This window comes from Mus caroli, unplaced genomic scaffold (genome assembly GCF_978045245.1).
Source record: "Mus caroli unplaced genomic scaffold, Mus_caroli_1 scaffold_3, whole genome shotgun sequence".
NCBI lineage: Eukaryota > Metazoa > Chordata > Mammalia > Rodentia > Muridae > Mus > Mus caroli.
In genome coordinates this window covers 152,435,632-152,457,558 of record NW_028227258.1, presented here as the reverse complement: position 1 = coordinate 152,457,558, position 21,927 = coordinate 152,435,632, and the positions used below count along the sequence as shown (strand labels likewise).

At 45.9% G+C, this 21,927-nt stretch overlaps 1 protein-coding gene across 5 annotated transcripts in view; it reads right to left on the bottom strand.

Moving 5' to 3' along the window:
• The window catches only part of Tpd52 (tumor protein D52), a 77,621-nt gene extending 62,498 nt beyond the window's left edge, over window positions 1–15,123 (bottom strand). The window contains exons 1-2 of one of the 5 annotated variants that reach the window (XM_029475460.2): window positions 14,783–15,123; window positions 2,812–2,974 (exon numbers count right to left, since the gene is read on the bottom strand). Coding sequence is in view for 3 of the 5 variants with exons in the window: in XM_085836029.1 (XP_085692155.1) it covers window positions 3,323–3,333; window positions 14,783–14,801 (30 nt within the window). In the remaining 2 variants the exon portion in view is untranslated. Of the gene's footprint in view, window positions 1–2,811; window positions 2,975–3,322; window positions 3,334–14,364; window positions 14,545–14,782 lie in introns of those variants that run through there. The other 4 variants (XM_085836029.1, XM_029475459.2, XM_085836027.1 and 1 more) reach the window with 4 other exon arrangements.
• Window positions 15,124–21,927: the final 6,804 nt, after the last annotated feature.

The following is a 21,927-nucleotide window of genomic DNA, read 5'->3' as shown; positions in this document are numbered from 1 at the left end:
TCCCTTTAGGAAAGATAAATCTAAACTTCCTTATATAACGTCTAACAGTGGTTTTTCCTTAATCATGACACCTTTAAGTCAGGAAGAGAAAGGAGCCACAATGGTTCCTTGTTTCTCTACTGGCCCTGAGTGTGATATTTTTAAATTCCCAATCGTTTCAAAAGTTTCTTCTATATTTAGAAGCGTCATATGTATATATATGCAACAAAATTAGCCTTGAAATAACCAGGACATTAATAATAAATGAACAAAGTTAACAAAGCAGGTTTCTGGGAATGTTTTATTACTCCTACTGAAAAAAAAAAAAAAAAAAAAAAAGATGTTGGGCATAGTGGCGCAAGCCTTTAATCCCAGCACTCAGGAGGCAGAGGCAAGCGGATTTCTGACTTCAAGGCCAGCCTAGTCTACAAGTGAGTTCTAGGACAGCCAGGGCTATACAGAGAAACCCTGTCTCGAAAAAAAAAAACAAAAAACAAAAACAAAAACAAACAAAAAAAAAACCTCCACATAAAGCATATTATTAAATAAATGCATAAGTCACTCTTGCAAGTGAAGAAGATCGGAAAGAGAAAAAGGAAAAAGGAAATTGGGAGAAATGACAGGGAGCAAGAAGCCTCAAAAGGCATGTGCTTAGAGCACACGGGGACATGTTGTCCAGCAAGTTAAAAAAGTGGATGCTAGCTGACTATTTCAGCGTCTCAAATCCACTGTCTACAGAAAGTCTGCAAGGAGACTGTAACACAGAACCAAAGGAAAGCTGCTCAATCCAGAGAAATGTCCGGCTGTCTTTGCTCCGAATGGAGATGTTCAATCTTACTGAACCCCTGAAGCAGCAGGCAGAACCATCCATTTCCCATTGGGGCATGGAGGCTTCACAGCGAGCTATGACCAACTCTGGGTCAGGATGCTGAATAAAGGTGGTTTCTGAAAAGGATCTGAGCAAGTGATCAAGCAAGCAAACAAGCAAGCGAGCGAGTTTACAAGAGTATCTGATAAGTTTGCACTTGGCACAACCCATCCCATGCTGTGAACACAAGTTCTCTCAGCCTCAGCAACCACTGGCCAAATCTGCAAGATCACAGCATCTCCAACTTTGCTCAGATGTCACCACCAGGTTAAACTGCTTCTCTGACGATAGGAATACCCAGGGGATGGATCATACTTCCTCAGGACCAATATTTAATAAATGTCTCTGCTCTGCAATGCACATGAAAATTAATTACCGCCTATATACTTGGGCTACTGAAGGTCAGACTCTAACACCACCATGAAAAGATCCTTTGCATGAGAAGCATCCTGACTAAGATAGAGGCAGCTGCTGGACTGCAAGTCTAGCATCCTGACTAAGATAGAGGCAGCTGCTGGACTGCACGTCTAGTTATTCCCTTCACCTCTGGTTTCTACTCACTTGCAAAAGCCACACTTTTCATCCTCCCACGTTGACAGTTAAAACATCACTAAACACAGGACAAGCACTATCATGTAATCCACAATTTCTGTTCGAACACAGCTGGACTCTTCCCAAAGGAGCATCCTTGTTTGGCTACCTCTCTTCCTCCATCCCCACAGACTCGGCCTGTACCTACCCGTCCTCCCCATTCTCCGAAGCCTCACAGGGAATATCCTGGCAATCTTGTCAGAGAGGCTAGTTTCAACCTGTTCACCTCCCCGACTGCCATCTCCACTCCTGTCGGAGCCTACCTATCTCATAACTGACACTGGGAAGGTTCGCAGGCCAGGCTTGCTTCTTGCTTTTGCTTTAGTTTCTCTGTGGTCATCATACTGCCCATTGTCAGGTATCCTGAACTTTGACAATTGACCCACCTTTCTCTGAACACATCTGCATGGATGTCACACGTGAAGATGTGGTCATCTTAAGATAGAAGTCCTCACTCACTGACCTGCTTCCCAGCTGTGCTCAGTGACACAGTTCTAGCTACAGGCACGATGTAAAATCATGTGACTTACAAAGCAAGGCTATGAAAAGCCACATAGCTCCAGTCAGCCCATCTCTCCCAGGACTCCTCCTAAGGAGCTCTGGGGAAGCTTGTAAGACACACATGAGAGACATGGCCAACAGAAACAGGCATCCAAGGAACCCAGCAGTTGGAGTCTTCTAGCACCACCCCTCCCCAACTGGAGAGCCGGGGCTCTGGGAGACCCAACCTGAGGCATCCGTCCTCCAGCCCAGCTGAGAGCCGGGGCTCTGGGGGACCCATCCTGAGGCATCCGTCCTCCAGCCCAGCTGAGAGCAGGGGCTCTGGGGGACCCATCCTGAGGCATCGGTTCTCCAGGCCAGCTGAGAGCAGCAGGTGGGCAAGGGTGAGCTGGTTACACAGTGTTGGAATGGGAACAGACCTCAGCAGCTCAGCTCTCGTACCCTCTGTCTCCCTCCTGGTGTCTAGAGCTTTCTGTGTTTTCCGACTAGCACAGTTCTTTCTTTCTACATCCAATATGAAACCCTTACCCTTCTTTTTTTCCCACCTGAGTCTCTAGACACCTGACTTACTCTCCCTGACGCCTCCCAGGAACCCAGCACACTCAATGTCCACAGCATTCTCAACTCGGGTCTAGAACTAAGTGACTCACCCTTTCTGGCTTTCATACTTCCTGTGCATCAGCCAAGCAACATTTCTTAATCCCGATTCCTGGCCCTCACCCACAAGACACTGCATTTATACTCCCAAGGTCACCTTAAACCCCAGGCCCAGGCCATTTCTGAGGCTTGCCAAGTCCCCTGCTGGCGCTCCAAGTCCTCCTTATAAACTCCTCTTTCCTCCCTTCTCTCTCCATCACTTCTTCCCACCGTACTTGGTCTCTGTCAGCTCAAGCCCTTCAAGGACCACAGAACGGCTTCAATGACATCACTTCTTAGGCTCTTGGATAAAGCCCAAAATGGATCGATGTGGCAGCAGACTGGGAATCAAGCGCAAGCAGTGATTTCCGGTTCACAGATTGGTGTTGCTCTATCTTCCTGTGGGAAACAGAGATCAATCCTCAGAACCTATGTTTTTGGGTGTTTTGGATGTTTAAAAAAAAAAAAGCCAGCCAAGGTGTTGTGTAATGCCACCTGGGAATCATTGGAGCTCACTGGCAGACAGCCTAGCCAATATGAAGAAATTCACGCCAGTCAGAGACCCTGTCTCTAAAAGCAAGGTAGACTTAGCACCTGAAAAACAACATTGGAACTTGACTTCTAGCCTCCATGTGCATGTGCATACACACCTACATACATACATACACACACGCACAGAGGGGGTACGGGGGAGAGAGAAAGGTGCATCAACTCTACCCATGAGTTTAGCCTCCATGACTAAATTACCTCCCAAAGTCCTCATCTCCAGACACCACCCCACCCTGGAGCACGCAAACCTCCAAAGCATTCCAGCCAAGTTCAAATGGCACGGTCTACTTTGAGGTCTCAGTATAGATGCAGCCCAGAGTGGCTGGCTTCCTCCCTGGCAAGGTGATATAGCTTACACATTATCTGCACCCCATGTCTCTCAAGCCATATATCCGAGAGCCTGTAGGTAGTCACACTATAGAAATGTCTCTAAATCCATGCCGTTGGATAGTCATTGGGATCCGCTGAGTTCAAGCACTCCAGTCACCCAACGCTCAGCTTCTGTATCCGTAACACCGTACTACCTGGGGCATCATCACTGTCAGTCAGATGGTGAGCCAGGAAAAGTCACATGAAAACTGGAACCCAGGTACGACTTCATACCCAACATTCTTGACCTTAACATTTCCAATTAGCTCTGATTCCAAGGACAGAGAGACACAGGCTCTCACTTCTTAACTACCTTTCATGCTCCACAGTAACTATGCGACTGCCCTCCAAGGGAAAAGGGACACTGGATAAATTCTAGATGATGTTCAGTTGGACATGACATGTATGCCTCAGCCTGACATCACAGATCAGAAGCCCAGATCTGTCTGTGCCAAGCACTGTGCTCTAGAGAAATTACCCTGTAAAGCGGGGTCACACCAGCACCTGCTCCCAGGACTTGTCAAGAGTCTTAAAAAGAAAAAAAAGCTGGGTGTGGTGGCGCACGCCTTTAATCCCAGCACTTGGGAGGCAGAGGCAGGTGAATTTCTGAGTTCGAGGCCAGCCTGGTCTACAAAGTGAGTTCCAGGACAGCCAGGGCTACACAGAGAAACCCTGTCTCAAAAAACCAAAAAAAAAAAAAAAAAAAAAAAGGATGAGCCTGGACGCACTTATACTGAAGGCTGGCACACAGCAGACACTTCGGAAATGCTATCAGACTAAAGGACTCCAGACATGCATGCAACTGGGAAGCAGGGCTCACACCTTGTTCCTCTGAATTCCAATTTTGTTTAAATTAGCTGTGGGGAAAACGTTTCTAAAAAGCACAGCATCCTGCTCAGCAATCATATACTAAATTGTCTTGGACCCAGTGCTATTTTCTTAGAAACAATAGGTTTAATTAGGGTAATGTTTTTTGTACAGCTCTCCGCATTCAGCACAGTAGATCTTGGGAAGCTGTGACCACAGCAACTATGCCCCCATAAACAACTGAAAATGGTGGTAGGGCTGAGAGACACAGAGAAAGCAGCATGCAGAACACCTCGGGATGCCTGGCGCTCCTGTAGGCAGTCCCACTGGGGGTCCCATGCAAGCTGCTGCTAGGTGTGGGTTCAATATCCACGGTTTTAGGAGTTCAGGGACAACCATGATCTGAAAATAGTAAATGGAAAATTCCAGCTAGGCATGGTCACCAGAGGCTATGTCCTTCACAGCAACATTCAAAGGAACTACTCTAACATGTATTGAGGGGTCTGGAGCTGTGGCGCAGTGGGTAGAACACTGTGCAGCACACAGGAGGCTCTGGATCTGAGCTCTAGCACTGCATAAATGAAGGTCAGTGTCACACACCTGTAATCCTAGCAGATTAAAAGACAGGCCAGAGGAACAGGTGCTCCAGATGTTTCTGGGCAACATTCAGATCCAGGACAGCCTGGGATGTAATAAACAAACAAGGCCATCCATGCACTCTAAGCTCCGGAGACATTAGTAACACTGACAGGGCCTGGTTTGTTAAATGACAAGGCACTATGTCTAACAACCTTTGCCCAATACAAGCTTAAGCATCACTATCCATTTTATGTAGACATGGCATTTTTACAAACACACTGCAGAATGAAAGAACCAGTCTCTCTTCTATTTACAAAACACATTTTTCGGTGATTTATATAAAGCTAGAAGCATATTTGAACATATATTCCTGTCTCGCTGCCGAGCCAGTTTCTCTCCCTAATCCTTAGCTTTTTCTGTCTACTCCCGTCTGACTCCATCCATGCTGAAGTCTCTCCAACCAGTACTCTGTGATGTGCTTCCAGTCTGCCTCCTAGAAACACCCACACCAAGCATGGAGCCGCATCCCAGAGACCCTGGCAGGCTGGCCAAACCACATTCAATCCTGTCCCTGGCCTGCGGACAGACAGAGCCACACCCTCCGTGTCCGACCACACTGACTCCAACAGCCTGAGGATGCAGCAGGGATCACATAACCCATTGAGTTTCCAGTCCAAAACTTCATACAGGCAATTTTTAAAACTTAATTTCCATTTTTCTCAACCATGAATGTTCGTGAGTTAAGGTATATAAATAAATAGCGGAAAGCACTGTTTTTAGTACTGACTACCAAAGCCTATAAATTCAGAAGACACAAAATCCAAGAAATAAGTATCAAAAGCAACTCAGAGACAGCTCAGTGTCTCCAAAGTGTCACCTAAAGGTATTTGCTCTTTTTTTTTATTAGATATTTTCTTTATTTACATTTCAAATGCTATCCCGAAAGTTCCCTATACCCTCCCCACAGCCCTGCTCCACTACCCTCCCACTCCCACTTCTTGGCCCTGGTGTTCCCCTGTACTGAGGCATATAAAGTTTGCAAGACCAAGGGCCTCTCTTCCCAATAATGGCCGACTAGGCCATTTTCTGCTACATATGCAGCTAGAGACACGACCTGGGGGGGGGGGGGGGGAGGAGGTTGCGTACTGGTTAGTTCATATTATTGTTCCTCCTATAGGGTTGCAGACCCCTTCAGCTCCTTGGGTACTTTCTCCATCCAATAGATGACTATGAGCATCCACTTCTGTGTTTGCCAGGCACTGGCAAAGCCTCACACGAGACAGCTATATCAGGGTCCCTTCAGCAAAATCTTGCTGGCATATGCAATAGTGTCTGCATTTAGTGGCTGATTATGGGATGGATCCCCGGGTGGGGCAATCTCTGAATGGTCCATCCTTTCGTCTTAGCTCCAAGCTTTGTCTCTGTAACTCCTTTCATGGGCATTTTGTTCCCTATTCTAAGGAGGAATGAAGTATGCACATGTTGGTCTTCCTTCCTCTTGAGTTTCTTGTGCTTTGTAAATTGTATCTTGGGTATTCTAAGTTTTGGGGCTAATATCCATTTATCAGTGAGTGCATATCAAGTGACTTCTTTTGTGATTAGGTTACCTCACTCAGGATGATATCCTCAAGATACATCCATTTGCCCAAGAATTTCATAAATTCATTGTCTTTAATAGCTGAGTAGTACTCCATTGTGAAAATGTACCACATTTTCTGTATCCATTCCTCTGTTGAGGGGCATCTGGGTTCTTTCCAGCTTCTGGCTATTATAAATAAGGCTGCTATGAACATAGTGGAGCATGTGTCCTTCTTACCGGCTGGAACATCTTCTGGATATATGCCCAGGAGAGGTATTCCTGGATCTTCTGGCAGTACTACATCCAAATTTCTGAGGAACCGCCAGACTGATTTCCAGAGTGGTTGTACAAGCTTGCAATCCTACCAGCAATGGAGGAGTGTTCCTCTTTCTCCACATCCTTGCCAGCATCTGCTGTCACCTGAATTTTTGATCTTAGCCATTCTGACTGGTGTGAGGTGGAATCTCAGGGTTGTTTTGATTTGCATTTCCCTGATGATTAAGGATGCTGAACATTTTTTCAGGTGCTTCTCAGCCCTTTAGTATTCCTCAGATATTTACTCTTAATACTATATTTTGTTAGTTAAGTTGGCATTTAAAAGTACAACATAAACCAGGCAGTGGTGGCACACGCCTTTAATCCCAGCACCTGTGAAGCAGAAGTAGTGGATTTCTGAGTTCAAGGCCACCTGGTTTACAGAGTAAGTTCAGGACAGCCAGGACTACACAGAGAAACCCTGTCGGGGAGGGGGAGGGGGGTTAAAAAAAAAAAGTACAACATAGGGGCTGGAGAGATGGCTCAGCGGTTAAGAGCACTGACTGCTCTTCCGGAGGTCCAGAGTTCAATTCCCAGCAACCACATGGTGGTTCACAGCCATCTGTAATGGGATCTGATGCCCTCTGATGTGTCTGAAGACAGTGCACTCATTCATATACATAAAATAAATCTTGTTTTTAAATACAACATAGCCTAAATGGTAAGAAAAACATGAACAAAATAAACGGCTAAGAATTGGGGGAAGATGATGGTTTGGTGGGAACGAAGGTATGTGTACATGTGCAAAATGCTTTGGGCCACAGAGAACAAGGTGAGGTGTAAGGGCAGGGGAAAGCGATGCGAGGTGTGAGATTTATTATGAAAAGTGAGGCGCTTAAAAACGTCTCAAAAGGAATCACAAATAGCTAAGTCATCCACACCTCCTAGGAAATAGACATGTGAAACATAAAAATGACATTTTTCAACCTTACATTTTATTCTTTTTAAGGCAGAGAATCAACAAAAGAGGGGAAAAAACAATTAAGGAAGTAAAAAGCCAAGTTATAGAACAGGAAAATATACTTACAAACCATGACAATAGAAGACCAGTATCTATAATAGATAAAGAACTCTTCAAGTCAACGACAACAACAAAACACTGGCAAAGGGCTTCAGTAAGCATTTCGCTGCTAAACCATATGCAAAGATGCAGACCATTCCTTGCCACCAGAGATGCAAATCAAAGCTATAGTCAGGTGCAGCCAGCACCACTAACCCTGAGAACCACAGGAAAAGAGCAGGTGCTGGGGACATGTGGAGAGATCACAGCCCTGGGCACCACTGGTGTGGTCACTTCAGAAAACAATACACAGGCTTTTCCAAAAATTAAAAGGCTGGCTAGCGATATTGCTAATGGATGTCACATATATCTGAGGGGAAGGCAGAATTTGAAGAAGATATACATTTTCCTCTTCCTCTTCCTCTGGCTTTTGGAAACAGGTTTCCTCTATGTAGCCCTGGCTGTCCGATAACTTTCTCTGCAGGCCAGGCTGACCTCAGACTCAGAGATCTGTCTGCCGGCTTCCTCTCCGGCGCTGGGATTAAAGGAGTGCGCCACCACCACCCAGTTGAGGTGTCCAGAATCTGTCTTCACACCTCCGGTTAAAATAAACTCCAGATGGATGGCAGACTTAAATGTAAAAAATAAAGCCATAAAATGTGAAGTCAGAGTGAGAAGGCATTTCTAGGAATGATTCATAAGCTAGAAGCTATAAATGAAAAGGATCGTTGGTTAGTATTCCTACTTGGGAAAAAGGAAAGTCACCGTAAAGCACAGAAGAAAGCGCAACCTAAGGAAGGCAACCGGCCTCTCACCTAGCAGACAGAAGGCAGCAGGGCTTTACAGATCAAGGCGGGGAATGCAGAAAACACATCAGGAAAGCCAGCAATGATTATCGCTAAACGTTTTGAAAATGAAATGTAAATTTGAAACATCCAAAAAGAGGGGATGCACTTTCCTATCAGAAAAGAACATCGGCCAGTGTGGTGCTCTCAGCCGAGGCTAAGGCTGAGGGCTTACAGCACATGGAAGGCCAATGTGGGCTACTTGGTGAGAACCTGTCTCCAAAGAGGGGTAGAGGGTAGGGAAACGGATGGAGAAGAGGGGTGGGGATAGAGGTGGCGCGGGGGGGGGCGGGGGGGGGGAAGCCGGGAGGGAAGGGGAGGAGTCATCTTTCTTTAGTAAAACAGGTAAAGCTGAGACTGCAGGAACACCGCGACCACGTGGTGTGGAAGCAGACATTCACACATGCCAGCGAAATAACTGGCACCATTTCCATGGGCACGATTTGGCACAATCAAAAGTGAACAGTCACGCGCCTTTAAGAACTCTTCACGCCGGGCGTGGTGGCGCACGCCTTTAATCCCAGCACTCGGGAGGCAGAGGCAGGCGGATTTCTGAGTTCGAGGCCAGCCTGGTCTACAAAGTGAGTTCCAGGACAGCCAGGGCTATACAGAGAAACCCTGTCTCGAAAAACCAAAAAAAAAAAAAAAAGAACTCTTCACTCAGGCACGTTATACACACAATCCAAAAAGAAAGAAAAAAAAAAAGTGCTAGGGAGACATTGTGCTTAGTGCACAATGGCGCTCGCCCTGCAAGAGTACCTGCCTTCAGGCGGTGGCGCACGTGTCTGACCCCAGCACTCAGGAGGCAGAGGCAGGCACAGGTGGAGCTCTGTGAATTCAAGGCCAACCAGGTCTACAAAACTCCAGGACATCCAGGGCTACACAGAGAAACCCTGTCTCAAAAAAATAAAACAAAACAAAACAGCGCCCATGTAAAAAGCAAGACAAAACTACCAGTGCCTGAACCCCAACGCTGGAGACAGAGGCAGGCAGCTTCTCCTCTGGCTAAAATGCAGAGAGCTTCAGCTTCAGAGAGACTGCATCTAAAGGAGTAAGGTGGAGAGGGATAAAAGCACCGGTCTTGCTCTGGCCTTGGAACACACACACACACACACACACACAGCAATGAAGTTGCTGGGGACACGCTCACTGTTAGAGATTTACCTGGGTTCCGTTCCCCAGACCCAGGTCATCCAGCAGCCCCATCAGAAGAAACAAATGAACAATTGTTCTGGACAGCAGGCAAAACATCCATACACAAAAATAATAAAATTACAAATTTCATATATATATATATATATATATATATATATATATATATATATATATATGAATGAGAAGGAAGGAAGGAAGGAATGGTTGCTATGTTGTGAAGGCTGAGGTTTTCTTTTGATTGGCAGTACTAGAGAATAAATCCACAGCCTTGACAGGTTAGGAAGAGTAACCGGCACTGAGCTAGCCGACTTTGCCTGATTTTTACTTTTTACTTTAAGATAGACTGGCTTTGAACTCACAAAAGTGGTCCAGGCAGGCCTTGAACTTGAGATCCTCCTGCCTCAAACTACTGAGAGGCCGATATGCCAAACTGGACCCACAGCTTGATTAAAATACAGTTTATTTTTAAAGGGCTAGTTGTAAAATAGGATGCTGTTCCACCGTGAACCCTAAGATTATGTTAGTTACTTAAAAAAACCTGTTTCTAGTTGTGGGGTGTGACTCAGCCTTATGACATGCCTTTAATCCCTCTGCCTGGAATACAGACACACCCTTAGTACACACTTTTAATCCCAAACAATGGAGGTAAAGTTACTTTGTAGAAGAAAGCACCCAAGTTTGGAAGCCATGTCTAATTGAAAGGCAGACAAAGTGACGAATCAGAGAAAGATTTGACAGAATAGACTACGCCCAACTCTCATGAGAACAGAGAGAAATGAGAGGCTACTTAAGAGAGCAGGGCACCTGGCGTGGTGGTCCACGCCTTTAATTCCAGCACTAGGGAGGCAGAGGCAGGCAGATTTCTGAGTTTGAGGCCAGCCTGGTCTACAAAGTGAGTTCCAGGACAGACAGGGCTATATAGAGAAACCCTGTCTGGAAAAACCAAAAGAGAGAGAGAGAGAGAGCAATGCAGAGAGGAGAAAGGCGAGGCAGGTTGCAGAGAGAGAGAGAACAAGCTAGACACAGGTGAAGGAAGATAGAATGAGAATGAGACGGAGCCAGAAGATTAGAAAAGATTGCTAGAGTTAGTATGAGGCCAAGCAGTGAAGCCAGATTAAATCACTCACCGTAAAGAAGAGTATGACAGAACAGCTGAGTCGGATAGAGCTCAGAAAGAACTAGGAAGGGATGCACCTAGTCCACAATAAGCCTCAGTGGCTGAAAACACTCTAGGCCTAGACAAGACTGTATGGAGGCTAGAAGCTTCCAGGACTAGGCCCAAGCTAGCGACTGAGGCAGTAAGCCTACGAGACAATTACACGGGTGAATAAAAGATACTTTCACAGATGCTCTGGCTTTATGACTTGCCAGTTTAAAGGGGTAGATACACAAACAAGCATACTATGAATTGTCAGAATGGTATTAGAAGTAGTTTTATTTTCTTTTTCTTCTTCCACATTTTCAATTCTTCTAAAATAAACAACTATTTTAGTAGCAGAAAATGTATTTTTAGATCTCAATTTTTTTTTTCAATTTGTATTAACATCTTAAGTACCCCGTTCAACAGACATGATGACCTACACCTATGACCTCAGAACACAGTCAGAAAGACTGCAAGTTCTAGGCTAGCCTGGGCTATATAGCAAAACCCTATCTAAATCAATCAAACAACCAATAAATCCTTTGATTTCTTTTTTTAATTTAAAAAACAAATGTAAAAACTATGGTCTCTGCACAACTGGTACCCAACCAGTTTAAATAATGTTTGGGCGAGTCTCAAAAGAGAGTTTACAAGAGTAGACAGTAAACTAACCTCAAGAGGGTAGAAAATGAACGGAGCCTGCTAGAAAGTGCTCCGTGGCACACACCTTGCTCTGTTCTGCTCTGAACTGTGAGTGTCTACTGTGTTTTTATTATTCACATAGGTTATTCTGTTTTAAGAATCTGCTAAGAGACCACAGCTACTTTCACTACTGGCTTTTCCCTAGGGACCAGGCAGGTTATCACACACACACAAAGCAGGAAGGAGAGGATGAGTCACAGATATCCACCCAGTAGGGAAACAGGAGTACTGAGCAGATGACAGAGAGGTTACTAACGCCCGGCAGGCCACTCCCAGGGTCTAGGGACCAGACCTTTTGAAGTATCCATCCTTCTCTGCTCACACCTGCTTCAAGTTTAAATAAAGGGCATCCTAGATCTATCCTAACTCTAAGGCTAACCAGTCAAATAGTAACAACACATCACTCTATTGTTCTTTCCCCACTCACCGTTCTCTCTCAGGTTTCTGGCCCTGGCAACCTTCCCTCTTTCCCTTTAAATTATTATTCTGTTTAAGCAAACAACATGCTGAGCGGGTGGGTAACTGCTGCTGATATATTACAGTGCTGGGTTCTTAATGACATAGGGAGTCCTTGCTTACAAATAAGTATTCAGCCCTTAAAAGGAGACAGGAAGGCTTTGTCTTCACACAGGCATGCTCCAGTTAGCAAGTGGCAACATAGGAAACACCACACACATCGAGTCTCCTGTGCCCGTTAGTGCCTGAAAACGCCTGAAAGGCGCTGTGCACAAACAGAAGGGCTGCACAGGACCCAGAGTCTAAACAGAAAGTAGAAAAAGAAAACAGTAGAACCCTGGCCACATACTACAAAGTATCAAAGAACACAACACTGTTCATCTTTAAGTTTAAAGGTCTGCTAAGAAAATCAGCAGCAAAAAGTAGATTTGGGGCACCAACAAACAAGAAAATGTAAGACCTTTTCAAGCAAGTTCATGTAAGACAAGAAAGAGGACATTATTGTCACTGTTATTGATGACGTTATAAGGGACAAGGGTTAAACTCCAAGCATATAAATATAAATCCAGACAGTTTCTGATATAGATTAAAATATAGTTCTGCAAATATATAAACAGATAAATGATAGATAGACAGAACAACAAAAAGTCCTCGAAATTAAAGACACATTCACAGATAGATAGATAGATAGACAGACAGACAGACAGAACAACAAAAAGTCCTTGCAATTAAAGACACAATCTCGGTTTGCTACACTCTATCCCAGCCAACACAGTTTGCTGGTTTAAAACTGCACCTGTCCCTGTCCCTCCCACTCCTTCACAAGAAGCAAGGAGTCCCACCACAGACCCATTAGATGTCAAAGCGCTTGCACTACCAATTCAAAGGTCCTTTACAGGTAATTACAGGTAAAGTCACTTGTACCGCCCAACACAGCCAGATGCCAGGAAAAAAGGAAATAGGAACCAAGCAGCCAGAGGTCAGCAGCTGGCAGAAGCTACACAAGCACTTTTCAGCTTTGCTGAGTCCCTACCCTGTTCCCTGGGGACTGTGATAAGATACAGGTAGGCCACCTGTCACAAGGTACTAAGAAATCCAGCAAGAATATGGGAGCAGGCCTTCCCCGAGGACCCAGGGACCCTGCACTCTTCCCGGTGGGGACAGGGTGCACAGCTGACAGCTGTGGTACCATGGCAAGTGAGCACCTCACACAGAAAACACCAAAGTGAAGCCTGGAAAGACTCACTTTACAAGTCCTAGGATTAAAAACTTTAAAAAAAAAACCAAGTCCCATAAAACCACACAGAGTACATTGGCCTGCTGGAAGGCGGAGACAGCTGCTGGGCTGAAACACACAGTTCATTAGAACAATCACACAGACACGGAACCAAACAGCAGTTCAGCACACTTGAAAGTTGCAGGCTGTGACTGAAAACCATCAGTATATTAAACATGGCAAAAACAGTCAATACACAGCACACATATAGAGCACACAAAACAGACACACACGTATGCACCCTGACACAGTCCACATGGAAAGTCAGAGGGAATGGTCCCAGGTTTTCCGATACAAACTTACTCACTCACTGACCTACGAAAAACAAGTAACTCAGCCAACCACACAGGCTCAAAGAGGCAACTCGAGGTGCGACCCCAAAAGCCAAAAGTCTAGACAGCATGCATAGGTTCACGAGTAGCAGCAAGGTTAATAAGCACATAGAGTGAACGTGAAATTATCTTGGGGGAAAAGAGAAAGGAGAGATTACTAGGTTTAAAAAAAAAAATCTACCTTACAAATTAATCATAAGTAAAATACACACAGTACTTGTGAAATACGGTTTTATTTACATTTCCAAAAACCCATTATTGATACTCATACCAGGTGCAAACACCGGAAGCAAATAAGCAGAAAATAAGGTATTCTACAGGGGCTTGCATCAGGAATGATCCCTAAAACCACTTCCAAAAGACTTAGTGTTTTCTTTAGCATTCTATACCCTTTCAAGCCTGCCACCCATACCAGTTTCATAGCAGAGCTCTCCCACGTAGGCAATATTTCAATTGAAAACCATAACCTGCTTCTGGCCACATCTCCGTTGATTCTATTCCGGGCAATTTCACTAGACTAGCCATCTTAGGAAGTGAAAGGAACAGCTTGGTGCAGGAAACCAAAGGTTCCCTGCTGTGTGATTCACCTGGCTGGAAACTAAGACCCAGATACTGAAAGCTCCCTTCCCCCAACCAAACCCACAGGCTGCACTCTACACTCCATAGTTTGGGGACTCCTCTTACTGCAAATATCTTCACCCAAACACTGTGGCTACGGGCTCAAAGGCCACCAACAATTCCAACTGGCGAGCAGGAAGTCTTCACAAGTCATGGTCCCATCTGAACGCCATCACTTCCAGGATCTGCCGGTGACCCCCGAGGCCAGCGCGCTGCCGGAGTGGCCCTCGCTGCGCGCATCCTAACACCTCGGTGGCCTCTCGCCACCCTACTCCTCCCCGCACACTCGCACGCGATCGCGCACACTCGCTCGGGCACGCCTGAGCACACTCGCTCACACTCCGGCTCCCGCGGCGCGGCCCCTCCTCCCTCTCCGCGCTCGTTAGAGGCTCCGGGGGCTCGGCCATCGAACCGGACCGGGTCGGGATGGCCCAGACGCGGCTCCGAGGCTCCGCACGGCCACCAGGAGCCAGCCGCCACCTACCTTGCTCGCCGCGGTCCATGTCTGAGCCACCTCGCTCCCGGCGCTCGGCCTGCCGCGCTCCTCCGCGCCTCTCCGCGCTCCGCCCGCGGCCGCCCGCGCAGTCCCCACCCCGGGCGTCGGCGCCGCCCTCCCGGGTGCCGGTCCCGGGCGTCACCGACCACCTGACCGCGACCTGTGCGCTCCGCCACGTCGGCTTGGGCGGCGGCGCTTTGCACTGGCGCGGAATGAAAGCAAAGACGGGGGTGGGGTGGGGTGAGATGGCAGGGAAGGGGACCCCGAGGCTGCACAAGCAGCTACGAGCGGGTGACGTTCGCTCTTCAACCCCAAGTTTGTGACTGGGAAAGTTTCCTCCCAGGATTCTGGTCTTGCGACTGCCCCTTTCTCCGCCCCCTGTGCACCTGCTTGAGCGGAAAATGCTGTTTGCTAGGAGGAACAAGTCATTAGGGTGGCTTAAATCCGTGTTTTTGAGTCGTGGCTAATCATATTTGGCTCAGAATAAACTCTTACTCCTCTTGAAGTGATGTTTATGTGTAGAAGTGGTAATATTCTCTTTCTATATATGTAGATGTGGGGTGTGTGTGTGTGTTCAATACGAAAGTAAATTAGATACCCAAGGAGCTGAAGGGGTCTGCAACCCTAAAGGTGGAACAACAATATGAACTAACCAGTACCCCCGGAGCTTGTGTCTCTAGCTGCATATGTAGCAGAAGATGGCCTAGTTGGCCATCATTGGGAAGAGAGGCCCCTTGGTCTTGCAAATATCATATGCCCCAGTACAGGGGAAGGCCAGGGCCAAGAAGTGGGAATGGGGGGAGGGGGAGTGGGGAGGGGTATAGGGGACTTTCGGGATAGCATTTGAAATGTAAATGAAGAAAATACCTAATAAAAAATTGGGAAAAATTTTACTCAAAAAAAAAAAAAAGAAAGAAAGAAAGTAAATTTGGCTTAGAAGGAAACTCAGTAATATAAAAAAGAACTTGAATTTCGTATGTCTGGGGGGGGGGTGCAACTAAGTAGTAAATGTGTAGGCCTAGCATGTGCGAAGATGGTACATTTGAGACCAGCATGGACTATGTGTGTAACAAGATGCAAGACCCTGTCTCAGATAAAGAAAACACCCCTTACCCCTTACCCCTTACCCCTTGAAGAGTTTACATACTTGTTTACATGTGTAACTTTTCTCATTTTCCTTCCTGTTCAGGAACCTGGTGTTGCACAACTGAAACACTGCCGGGGCAGATCCCCATAGCTCCCCAGGCAGGAGCAAAGTTTGCTGGCTGGGCCTCAGAGAAACTATTTAGGGAAGCAGAAGAAGGGGAGCCCAAGTTTGGAGCCAGCCTAGGCTACCAGTGGGGGAGGGAGGAGGAGAGAGGGAGGGAAGGAGGAAGAGGAAGAAGTGGGGGAGAAAGGCCATTAGTTTCCCTTTGCCTTTGCACTGACCTGAGCAGTGGACATGGTGCAAATATGAGGAGGAAAGGTCGAGAATGGCTGACATGGACAAAAAAGCAGAAAAGATCTGGTTAGGAGCCCTGCCTTTTACTGGAGAAAAATTAATGCCAGCTTTGTAGAGTGATTAATATATGAGCCCCTGTTACGTGGCTGAAGTGCAGCCCTGACCCAGGGCTATTTTACAGTTAATTCTGTAAACCTGGTGTGGTGGTACACAGCTGAGTCGCAGTGCTTGCGAGATAGAGGCGGGAAGATCAGGAGATCTGCTCACACTAGGATAGATAGTTAGGTGTGAGACCCTGTCTCAAGGAGACAAGGAGTTAGAGATGTAACTTAATGGGTAGAGTGCTTGCCTAGTGTACGTGAAGCCCTGGGATTTATACATATGAGGCCTAGGTGTGGTGGTTTGAATATGCTTGGCCCAGGAGTGGCTCTGTTAGGAGGTGTGGCCTTGTTGGAGGAAGTGTGTCACTATGGGGCTGGGCTTTGAGAGACCCTCTCCTAACCATGTGGGAGCTAGTCTTTTCCTATCAGCCTTCAGATGAAAATGTAGAACTCTCGGCTCCTCCTACACCATGCCTCAACATTGCCATGTTCCTGCCTTGATGATAATGAACTGAACCTCTGAACCCATAAGCCAGCCCCAGTTAAATGTCGTCTTTATAGGAGTTCTCAGTCATAGTGTCTCCTCTCAGCAATGAAAACCCTAAGACAGTAGGCTGGCCTCATAATCTTCTGTTAGCAGCCACACAAGTAGCCAGGACTACAGACAGGAAGCCACAGCATCCAGGTGGTACCTCTACAAGCTGAACCATTAGTGAATTTATAAGAAACAGTAGGCTAGTTTCCCAGAACATTAACTGAAGCAAGCACAAGTACTGAAGAGAAGAGGAAAGAAGGTATAGATGTATGCTATGGCAAGTTTAGCCTGCAGAAGACACTAGGCTTGTTCTCTGGCCCAGTCACTAAACAAATAAATAATGGGGGAGGGAGGGGAGGGGAGGGGAGGGGGAATGAGGTATTCTGCCCTATCATGCATACCTCCCTAAGCTGACAGATAGCAAAAATCCCAGCAAGTAGAAAACATTGGAAGCTTCCTGAAGTGGCAGCCCTGAGTCTGGGGCATGGACAGTGTAGTGGCTATTCCTGGTTGTCAACTTGACTATATTTGGAATGAACTACAATCCAGAATTGGAAGGCTCACCAGTGACCCTTATCTGGAGGCTTGGAGATCCTTATCTGGATCTTGGTATGGAGATCTTGAGCCATAGTGGCTATGGATTCCAGAAGATTAAATCTCCGAGTTTAAGGAGATTTAATCTGGGCTACACCTTTCATCTGGGATTAAAGGTGTGGTGGAACACACCTTTAATCTGGGCTACACCTTCTGCTGGAGACAATATAAGGACATTGGAAGAAGGGAGTCTAGCTCTTGCTCCTGCGCCTGCTTGCTGTGTGAGACTGAGTAACTGCTAGATCCTTGAACTTCCATTCACAGCTGCGACTGAACCATTGTTGGGAATTGGGCTGCCGACTGTAAGTCATCAATAAATTCTTTTACTATATAGAGACTACCCATAAGTTCTGTGACTCTAGAGAACCCTGACTAATACAGACAGGGAAACAGGTACTAACGCAGACGCTGGCTTTCTCTGCTTCTCTCCTCGACTCTGCATTAGAGCATCAGCTACTCCTTGACCACACTTCCAACCAAGAGTAGCCATTGAAAAGCTTATCCTGGGAAAGAGGCCAAAAGCCCTGACAATGTATGCAAGCCTGCCAAGGCAGGAGCTTTCATAATGCATGCCTGTAGAGGGCTCATGGGTCTAAAGAAAGGGTACAGTGTGAACAGAGGCATCTGCTTGATAGTGAGGCCTCCTTCCTCCCACACACTGCAGTTGTTTTCTAAAGCTAGGAGCCCGGGCTGTGGTCTTTTTTGCCAGATAAAATACAGGACACCTACTTCAATTTAAATTTCAAATACATAACAAGTGTGTTTGTTTGTTTTACTACTAGCTTATCCCCCCCCTCATAATATTGCCACATATTTTACTGATTTTTTTTCATTATTCACCCAAAATTCTTAGGCATCCTATATTTTTCTTTGCTAAGTGTGCTGACCCCAGGGCAGTTCTGACTTGCTGACTAATCAAGAGGCATCGCATAGCACAGTCTGGAAGTCACCATAATCCAGAAGACCAGCCTTCCCTGCACGAACTGTGAAAATCCAAGGGGCTAAACGGCTACGAGGCCAAGAAGTCAAGACTGACTTTGGGAAGAGATCTATTTAGTGTCACGTATTAACACTGAATTGCTTAAGGCAATATTATAGCTAGCTCTTATATCCTCACAGGTGTATAAGACTGTGGAGATGAGGGCTGGTGAGATGGCTCAGCGGTTAAGAGCACTAACTGCTTTTCCAAAGGTCCTGAGTTCAAATCCCAGCAACCACATGGTGGCTCACAACCATCTGTAACAAAAATCTGATGCCCTCTTCTGGAGTATCTGAAGACAGCTACAGTGTACACACATATAATAAATAAGTAAATCTTTAAAAAAAAAAAAAAAAGACTGTGGAGATGAAATGAAGGAGTTAGAAATGTACAGAAACAGGTATTGGCCAGGAAGAGTACTTAACAAGAATGGAGGTTTGACATGCAGTCCCTAAGGAGGAATGGGAAATGCTCTCACCGCATTGATCTGGGCTATGTTGATAAGAGCTATAGACCACTTAACTCCCCTTGTATGTTTTTAAGCCACTCTGCATTCTGGGCAGTTATCAAGCTACATTATGAGGGCTGGGAAGAAAGAAGACACAGAAAAAGTACAGCCCCTTTTCTCCTGAGCATCTGATGTTGCTGCTGTCAAGGGGTCTCGTTTTTTCCCATCTATCCTGAAAACAACCCAGAGTATAAATATCATCACTATCTTAGAATCATTGAAAATATTGGTTTTTTGTTTTTGTTTTGTTTTTCAAGACAGAGTTTCTCTTTATAGCCCTGGCTGTCCTGGAACTCACTCTGTAGACCAGTCTGGCCTTGAACTCAGAAATTCCCCTGCCTCTTGCCTCCGGAGTGCTGGGATTAAAGGCGTGTGCCACCACGCCCGGCAAGGTCAGCGTTCCTAAGTATCAGTGTTCCTAAGTATAAGTACCAGTTGCCTGTAAATAGGATAGGCTAGGATCACAAGAACAGGAGCAGTGCTGAATGCCCAGCATTGCCGCTGCTCAAAGGCAACGCTACAATATTGTTACTGTGTAGCTGAATCAGCACTGGCCATCACTATCCTGGGCCTCTCACTGAAATGTCTCTGGTTCAATCTCCTCATATCTAAAATCTGTGGTCATGCTTTACGATAAAACCACCACATACCAAAAGTATTTAAAATGTACTCTACTGACATAAAATGTATATACCATAAAATCCATTCTTTGGAGAGTTCAGTGGTTTTAAGTTATCTTTCCAACATATATCCTTGCTTTCTCCTCCCCAAGGCTACTAAAGTTACAGTCAGGTGACAAACCCACAAGGACAAAGAGTGCACAAAGTTAAGTGATGGTAATTGATCTCCCAGGGCTGAGCAAGCCAACTGGGAAACGGGCAGGCGAGGAGGCCAACCACATTCACAAACAAGCATCAGGAGTAGGTGGGACAAAAGAGAGTTCAAAAAAGAAAAGAAAACAAACAAACAAACAAACAAAAAGCGAGGATAAACCCAGGCGTGTAGTGCACACCTTAAATACTCTAGGGATCGGGGTAGGAGCCGGAGAATCACAAGGTCAAGATTATCCAGGCCAGCCCAGGCTGTACGAGGCTCTGTCTCGAGAATGGGGAGAAAAGCAAAAGGATGAGCTGAGGGGCTAACCAGGAAGTGGACAGCCCCTTCTCCCCAAAAAGAACGTAAGGAAGAGAGATGTGGGGGGCACACAGACAAAAATAACAATTAGAAAAATCATAATTCACAGGGGGAAACAACTATACAAATTGAAGAAAAAAATGAACTTTTGAAGTTGTCACTGTTACATTCAAGATGAAAAACATCCTTTGGTTGATGCATGACTCAGTGTGTGTGTGTGTGTGTGTGTGTGTGTGTGTGTGTGTCCTTGCACAGCAAAGATGCACAAAAATATGTAATTCTGCCAGGCAGCAGTGCTGCACACCTTAATGCTATCACTAAAGAAGCAGTGGCCAGCCTTGTCTACAAAGTGAGTTCCAGGAGAGCCAGAGCTCCAAAGCTACATAGAGAGACTCTGCCTCAAAAGTAAATAAATAAATAAAAACAAATGTATATATTGCATATATGTGTTGCATATAAATATGTTGAGTGCATGTTGGGTGTGTGTGTGTGTGTGTGTGTGTATCCTAATCCTCAGACCCTGTGACAGGAAAACAACTTTATAAGGTAAAGCCAGAGATGCTGAAATAGGGAAACTAAGCTAAGGAATTTTGCCTAAATTATTGCGATGAGCCAGGCATAGTGCTACATGCCAAGAGTCCCAGCTCTAGGCAAAAAGCAAATTAAAAACAACAAAACAAAACAAAACAAACAAACAACAACAACAAAAAAAACAAAGGACTCTCCTCTGATTAGAAGCTGAGACATGCCACAAAGAAAGACATGCCACAGAGTGTCATGAAAACATGCCAGGAAACATGAGAAAACATGAGAGGAAGTTGACCCTCTGTTACTATTTCAAGATGGATGAAGACAGCCATGAGCCAAGAACTGTAGAGATGAGCTAGAAGCTAGAAGAGTTCCTGACTGACATCCATCAGAAATCAACTTCTGCCAATGACCTTAACAAGCAAAGCACTGGGATTTCTCAAGAGTCTCCAGGAAGCACGCAGCCCTCCAAGGGCCTTGTTCTGTACATAGCAGAGCACTGATTGTCATAGTTATAAGGTGGCATATGTATCAACCTACTATACAAAGTAAATTTCTAAAAGATGAGATAGAAGATAGAACTGAAAAATAGAGAAGAAAATTAAAAGACTGATCCAAGAGGCCAACCATCCAAAAGGAATTTAAGGAAGAGAGATGGGGGAGACACACAGAAGAAAGTCTTCAGTAAGATCATTCAGTGAAGGCCCATCCCCACCCCACCAACTGCAGGACAGAATTTCCAGACTGAGAGCATTCACTGAGGACCCAGAGCAAGGGGCACACCTATGAAACTCAGAACAATGGAGACAAAGACCCTACAGTGTTAGAGATGAGGGCTTCTGCCCCATGGATGGACAGCAACATATGTCACTGGTGCTCTTGAGAAATGAAGATAAGGTGCTTATGAGTTCAAAACCAGCGTGGTGCACATGAGACCCAAAATAAAGCAGTGAGGGAGAATAAGACATACACATCTGTAATCCCAACTCTTAAGAAACTGAGGCCAAGCAGACCTGGGGCACAAACTCCGCAGCCAGACCCACAACACCCAGAGACAGCTCCACTCCCAGGTGCTCTAACACGCCCAGGATCAGAGTATCACAGGATCCCAGGAGCTTGGTCACAGCAGGATCTCAGGGTCTCAGAGGTAGCTTGATTCCCAGGAACTCTGACACACCCAGAATCTCAGGATCCCAGAGACAGCTGGACTCTGAGGAGTTCTGACTCAATCAGGATTACAAGAAGAACAGGCTCCCATCAGATATAGTGAGGACAAGGAGCTCTAGAGATAACCAGATGTCAGCGGGCAAGCA